This window comes from Rhagoletis zephyria, unplaced genomic scaffold (assembly GCF_001687245.7).
Source record: "Rhagoletis zephyria isolate East Lansing unplaced genomic scaffold, Rhagoletis_zephyria_1.1 Rzeph_scaffold_19822, whole genome shotgun sequence".
In the NCBI taxonomy this organism is placed as follows: Eukaryota; Metazoa; Arthropoda; class Insecta; order Diptera; family Tephritidae; genus Rhagoletis; species Rhagoletis zephyria.
Window position 1 is genome coordinate 1,352 of NW_016176882.1, and position 7,555 is coordinate 8,906.

At 40.0% G+C, this 7,555-nt stretch overlaps 1 protein-coding gene across 1 annotated transcript; it reads right to left on the reverse strand.

The window, feature by feature from the left end:
* Positions 1–818: 818 nt before the first annotated feature.
* On the reverse strand, positions 819–7,552 carry LOC108380619 (irregular chiasm C-roughest protein-like; the record flags this gene model as incomplete). The annotated part of the gene is made up of 9 exons (XM_017637013.1): positions 819–1,425; positions 1,494–1,804; positions 1,868–2,195; positions 2,270–2,696; positions 2,800–2,927; positions 4,127–4,229; positions 4,300–4,476; positions 4,548–4,748; positions 7,514–7,552. Coding segments are annotated over 9 exons (2,214 nt in total), but the record flags the coding sequence as incomplete, so codon positions are not given.
* Between the last annotated feature and the right edge of the window lie 3 nt (positions 7,553–7,555).

The following is a 7,555-nucleotide window of genomic DNA, read 5'->3' on the forward strand; positions in this document are numbered from 1 at the left end:
TCTTTATACTTATTTCAGTGCATTTTAATGTATTTCATCATAATTTTTATATTTTTATATCAGTTATTTATTTGACTTTTTAAATTTTAATTTTAAGCATACTTTTTTATTTTATTTTACCTTTTAGGGCATCTGATTATTTTCATAAACATACTTAGTTCATCACATCTCCTAGTATTCTAAAATTTATCGTTAAAAATTTACAATTTGCTCTAATTGACTAAAATCTCTGCCAGCTTTCTCAGTTATTAGCAATTTACAATTTCTATACACTTTGTTTAAAAATTTATGCTACAGATACGCTAATGATATGGGCAGGCCAGTTACTCAGAATGAGCTGACCCCTAGATTGGCTTAGATATATGTATATATGTATACACAATTTATATATGTATATGTATCTATGTATTTAGGGCCACATCCTCAAACACATATCGTTGCCTTAATATAGAAAGGCCCTATCTCACATCGTCGCTGAAATACACAAAGCCGTAACTAACTAAAATCTTTTATTGCATAAAATGATTTGGGGCCATATAATGCGATCAAATGCATCATAATCAATTAAAACGTAAATTTTCGATTTTTAGTTAGTTACGGCTTTTTGTATATCAGCGACGATGTCAGATAGGGCCTTTCTATATTAAGGCAGCGATATGTATGTATGTATGTATGTACATATATCTTCATACATACAACATCCATATATAAATACATACACACATAAATATCTGAATGCGGATGCGCATGTGCGTAGCTTGACATTTAAGGACGCGTGTACTATCTTCTAACTGCTTTTGATGCTGCGGTTGGATTTGGGTAGCGTGCGCGACTAAAGTACAATGTGCTTCAAAATTGTATACAGGGTGCTGTTGTGTACGTGCTTGAAAGGTGCCGTGGATGGCGCAAGCGCCTACGCTTTCTCTTAGACATGCGTAGCCAAGGCGCCATTCTTCGACTTGCCATTCGATGGTAGGATAAATTGGCCGGAGGGACTTTGCGCCATCGCCACCGACACTCCCACTGGCGTCGTTGTGGTTATCGGTGTGGCGCTGGAAACGGGTGCAGCTTGTGTGAGCGGTGTCATTGCCGCCAACGTATTGCTGCTGGCTGTCAAATTCGAACTGCTACCGCTTACACTGCCAGCACCATTACTGCTATTGACTCCAATACCAATGCCAACCGCAGCGGCGCTGTAGCTCTTCAACGCATTCACGCCAATACCGCCGTTCATGTTCGTATGCTGCTGGCCGCTGGGATGGTGGTGATGACGTTGGTAGGGTGGTGGCGCAGGTGTGGCGGCGGGATTGGCCGTGCTTGGTGGTGGCAAAGGCGGCAGCAGTGATGAGTTTGAGCGCAGGTAGGGATTACCGTAGATGGCGCTGAAGCGGCTGTCAATGCCGTTTTGGAGAAGCGATTGACCGCCTAAACGAGCCGAATTAGAATACTCTGTTAGTAAGCGCAAAAAAATATAAAAGAGTCCCTCAGCTTACCTAGGAATCCATTGCCCATTTGTGCGGTGCTCTGCTGCGGCTGCTGCTGCATATCGTTGCGGTTGCGTGGCAAGCTGAGGTTGCCAGTTGTTGTGACGGGATTTGTGTAGTGCGGCAAAGTGGCCGAGTTGATTGTGCTGGACTGGGGCTTATTGGCATTGCTGTTAGCCGTGCCGCCGGGCTTGCCACTCTCCGTGGGAGCACTATAGTCGAGCGCGTACTCAAAATAGGGCGCATAACCGTTGACAGTCTCTTTGTTCTTCAAATTTTTGATGTGGCATTGGCGGCTGTAACTGAATTCGCCGGAGAACCTGTATAATAAAAATTATTTTATTAAAACGCACTTGCCATAAAAGGAATGCGCTGAGTCTCACCTGTCGTCCAACTTCACTGGCCCCGCCAGTGGCACACCCAGCGTGGCGCCCTTCATTTGTACATCAGGCATGGATGTTTGCGTCAGATTGATCGCCAAACCATCAGAGCCCGCCTCTGAGTAATCAACATCATAAGCTTTGCTGCGTAATTCGTTCTTCAGATCGGAAAGTTTATCACCACCACGCGATGCCTCCGGTATGACATCCGCCGGCATGGGTTTCTTATTACTGCGTTTCATGTAAACAATCACCAGCATCACAATCATTATTACAATGGCGACCGAGGAGAGTGAGCCCATAACGACAAGCAGCACGGGCACTGAACCAGCTGGCAAAGCAATTGGAAAAGAATTTTCAATAATAAAAACAACACAAAAGCTCATTTCAATCTCTAAAACTCACGTTCTGGTCTTAAATTGATCAACAATGAGTCACTACCATACGAGTTCATCACCGTACAATTGTAGCGACCATAATGACTGGAGCGACTCTCTTTGATTATTAGCGCTGCGCGCACACCCTCTGGCAGATGTTGTTCCTCGAAAATGTATATATCTGGATCGGCAGTGCTCATATTTATCACCTTGCCATCGAATGACCAAATAATCTGCTCTGCTTTGGGCACACTGAAAGCCACACAATCGATTTTCGCTCGACTCCCCACAGCACCGAATTGCACCTTATGCGAGGTGATAATCGGTGCACGCTTAACGAAAATCGTTGCCTCGGCGCCTATTTCTGGAAATCCGGAAACTATTGCCTTGCAGTAGTAACGGCCAGCAGACTCAGCAGTCACTTTAAGTGTAAGATTCGCCGAAGTGCCAACGACCTGTTGGAAATAATTTAGTAAATATTAATGAGAGAACATTTTACACAGTTATGTGAGAGATAATCATTTGAAGTTGTAGTTTGAGACGAATATATGGACGTACCTGATCGGTATTCTCGTTGATCCACTCGATTTCTGGCGTCGGATTACCATCCACGTCGCAACGCAAATTGGCATTGGTGTCGAGATCTGCCTCAACAGAGATGGGACGGTGTCGGAAGATAGGACCATCTGAAAGAAAAAAGATTATTTTAATTAAAAAATTAAGTTTCTAGATAGGTTTTAAAATCTCAATTTTTTGGTCCGAAACCTTCCCGGAAGTAACACAACTTCAAAGGCACTTAAAATTGTCGGTCAGCGTCTTGGGGTTTGAGACCGGCATTTCCTGTGATCATTGCACATTCTGCTGTAGCATTTCAGCGTAGAACCTTGGTCACAACAATAAGGTCCTTGTATGTAATAAGAACGGCAATAAGAACGGTGTCCTGTGGGATTTTTCACCCCGGGATTACAAACTCCAAGAGCAAGAAGAGACGATATGTCGAGTCGATATTGTCGACCTCAGTCGTTTGACTTATGGCACGAAGATCAGAGTTCCGGACACAGAGACTTGTTTGGAAGGTTATCAGAAAAAAGCGCAAATGACAAACTTTTATCTGGAATGTCCTTTGGTACCTTCTCTACAAGAAAATAATGGAGAAATCCAGAAACCCTATTGGGAAGCTCGGTAAAAATTTAATATACTGACGGTCCCAAGACGGTAAACAGAACTAGAGGTTTATTGGCAATACTTAGTTAAGGTAGTGGTCTGCAGTGACAACCAAACTGCTCTGAAGGCCTTGAAACTTGCCCATACCTAACCAAAAATCGATCAGTAATGTAAGTTGAGGCTGTACATGATTGAAAAATAGAATAACCTCGGTACTGTGGCTTTCAGAGCACTAACCTGGCTGATGATTTGGCGAGCTGCGGATCTTTGAAACGTCCAATTGTACCGGAGCCAATTATGTACATGACCAAGCAAAGCGCGAACTATCAGGCACATCACCTGCGAAACTACCACCATGTGTGTCTTGAAAAAGTTAGAAAAAATCATTTTCCAGAGGCGGGAGGAGGTGCGAGCCTTCATAGAACTGGTTATCGAATTAAATCCAAGGGGATAACATAGGATCACCATAGGTTTCATCGACGGCGATTAGAGAAGGTTAAACTCATTAAAAGAGAGCGAACGCTCTTTACATCGAGTTTTTACCATTTGTTGTTAAATTTAATTTGGACCCAAATTGGTTCCATTGTAGGCCCATCTTCAGTGCCTCGTTTGAAAATATCTTCTCACCGCGTCGGAGGTATCAACCCCCTTCAAAGAAGTCTCTTTATTACAGATCTGTGCACCTCTATCTAAAAAATATATCTAAAACTCTAATACTCACAGCTGATGTCCAAGGTTTCAGTCTCTTCGCTTTTGCCCACCGCATTGACAACTTCGCACTTAACCGAAGCTTCATGATACTGGCGCGTGGCATTGTGTATGATCTGCAAGCAAATAAAATAAAGCAATGAGTTTTTCCCTCAAAAGAAAGCGAAATGAATGTACAGAACTCACCATTTTCGTTGTATAATCGCCGGTCACCAATTCATCGTTTATGAACCAACGATAACTCTGCGGCGGTGGATTCGCATCCGCCTGGCAGGATAGTATAACTTCGGACCCCTCGAGAATGCGACCACCAGCCAAGGCGCCGCCAATGACGGCTACCACTACCTTGGGTGCATATTTGACCTAAATTCAAAGAGATAATTTGCATTGAAACGAACAAAAATTCAAAAATAATTTCCCGCCGCCTTACACACCTCGATTAGTATTTTGGCAGAGCGATATGTGCGATCCGCTGTATTCTGCGCTTGGCATGTAAAAGTCGTATTATGATGCTCTTTCTTCGGTGCCAGCTTCAGTATCGACTTGGCTGTTATGCGTCTCGAGTCTGATAACGGCTCTTTCACATATTCGATGCCTTTGCTGAGCACATTGCCCAGACCGTCAATCCAAGTAATCTGCGAAGGGGAAGAAGAAAAAATTTGTGCGATAAAATTTAGGCAAAGAAGGTATTGAGGCATACAACGGAAGCGATAAGAAAATAAATTAAAACAACCGAAATAAACGAAGTGCGTAGATGCACTGCTTTATCCGCTTGCACTGCATTGCCGCATGCATTAGCGACTATAGCTAAGCTTTAAAACTGTTAAATCTTATTTTCCGTCTGAAATTGAAATCACATTGGCACCGAAACTGCAGTTTTGGTATCAAAATACACCAACGGAAACCGGAATAGGATAAGAATCAAATTGGAATTCCTTTCATACAATAGTTTTGAGGAACACTGCAGTAGCTCTTAATCGCTCTTCTCCAGTAGGTGTTGTGTGTCGGTAAACACCGCTGACAGAAAATGTGCGAATAACAACAGCACAATCGGATATTTTCGCTACTGTAATTAAGAATACGTTCAAAAAAGCCAATTAGCTGAGGCGATTAAGGTTTACGAAATCACCTGCTGGATTACCTACAGTGATGGAAAAGCTGGTACAATCGTACCTTTATTTACTTTGAAAGTACATTCGGTACAAATACACAATTTTAGGTACATTTGGAACGCAATCAAATAACTTCTCAGGAAATTAGTTCTTATTTTTGTTGACATTTCAGTCCATTTTCTGGTGCGGGCAACTGGTCTAACAGCTTTCCTTCTTTGTGAATGGGCATGCTAATGATAGAGAAGGGTGGTCAAAGTAATGCAATAGTGGTTGATTTCGCCAGATAGAGGAAAGTGATTAACTTTTTCTGCAGTATAGTTTTGTCTCGCGCTGCTCGAAGAGATTCTTATCAAAGCCAACATTTTTTTAATGTGAGTACAGAAGTTGATATGGCGTCGATGGGAATTGTTATCCTCCTATTTTTATTCATATAGAAATACATATTTACTTTTCAGGTACAATCTATCTACTTTTAGGTAGATTTCCGTAAATTAGCTTCAATTTTATAATTAAATTTTCCATCCCTGGTGGAGTATCAGCTGTAGAAATGGACCAGAAAGTTGATTGCTCTTTGTTTAATAAACATACCTCCAAGTCAAAATTAAACATACCTAGCAGGGTTCCATAGAGAATCTGACACAAATTAATTGCCAATTAATTATATTTTTGTATGATACATTGGGTAACAATTAAGGCTCAAATTGGTGAAAGGTTTTTACATAATTGCCAATTAGGTGGCTGTTTGAACATAGTATAATGTATTGATTGCATCGAGTTTCACTACCCATCTAGTCAAATGCGGAGTGCTCCAAACTGCTCAGTAGCATATTTTAAACTGCAGGGGTCGCCCTCACCGAAAATGCGCTAAAATAACTAAAATTTAAAAAATACCGGAAATTTTTATAACAAGTTTTTACCAGTATTTTTTACCAATATAAAAAATAATAAAAATTAACAGCACAATCGGATTGCACAAGAAATATTCTGTGAAAATTTGCCAAAATGTTGTGTTCAAATATTATAAATACGTAGAACGAAGAACCTTAATGCCGAATTTCCACTAGGCATTGAAATGAAGAAAAAATACTCTGTAGAAATGAACTATCACGAGTTTCATTTTCCCCGAACCGGTTCAATCTTCACTTTTGGTTTTTTTCCATGGCTTTACTGTGTAGAGCTGGGATACTATCGATATTACTATCGAGTTGAAAACTGTCGCCACTATCAATAGTTTTTGAAAACTATCGATGTCGGTTTTAGCGAAACTTCACAATGTCTCTTCATTAATGTCCTAATTTTTTTTATGCAAGAAAATTCACAGCAGTCGGCAAAAAAAATTTAAGTCATTGAAATTTTTAGCAACTCTAAGCTTACTGAGTTATAGTAAAATTTTATAAGCTTTAAAACTGCTTACACAAAATTTTTGTCGAAATTCGAATTAAAAAGCTTGAAATTTTAATGATTTTGTATTTTTTTCTATGTTTTGTACCACTTTTATAAAAAATTAGTAGACAATAAGTAAACAAAAAATAGTCAAAACTGCTAAAAATGTTGTGGTGCTATATTCGTTGTCTTATAACCTGGTAAAATATTAATACATAATTTCCCTTGTTCGGATTTTTATATGCGCCTCCGTATTTGATCTCAGTTGAACTTTTATAAGTATGAGTAGTCAATTTAAACGAATATCTTTTGTGTTTTGTTTGTTTTGTAGTATTAGAAATGTATTATTATGGCCATTTTCACTCTTTGCACTTCATAAGGAACAAACAAAATCCGAATTTAATTTTTTCATAAAAAACTATATGCAGATTTTGCCCGTCGCTATTCAATACCTTTCACGACGATAGTACTATCGATACTATCGATGTTTTCAACTATCGTTTCGAAAACTATCGAGTGGCGGTACTATCGATAGTATCCCAGCTCTATTACTGTGGGCGGATGACAAATTTTCGGGTGATTTTTTTTCAGGCGAAACTCAGTATAACGGCAGAATGACTATTTTTCCACATAATGGATACGAAAATTTTTTAATGCCCAACTTGTCATTTGTCATTTTTGCCATTTAATGCCTAGTGGAAATCGGGCATAAGGAATAGGAATTTCACTATTCACACGTACAAAAGGAACGATGTGATTTTTGTTGAAGTGCCAAATAAGTTCCGGCGGAAATGCATACAAATTTTGAAAATTTTTGAATTCATAAGTGTTTTCTTTATTACGCAAAGTGTGTTTTCTCCACCCATACGTAACTTTTAAAAATTATAAAAGCGTCTTTCACTCACCTCGGCCGCTGGCTTGCCTCCCGCCGACACGCACTCCAGCTC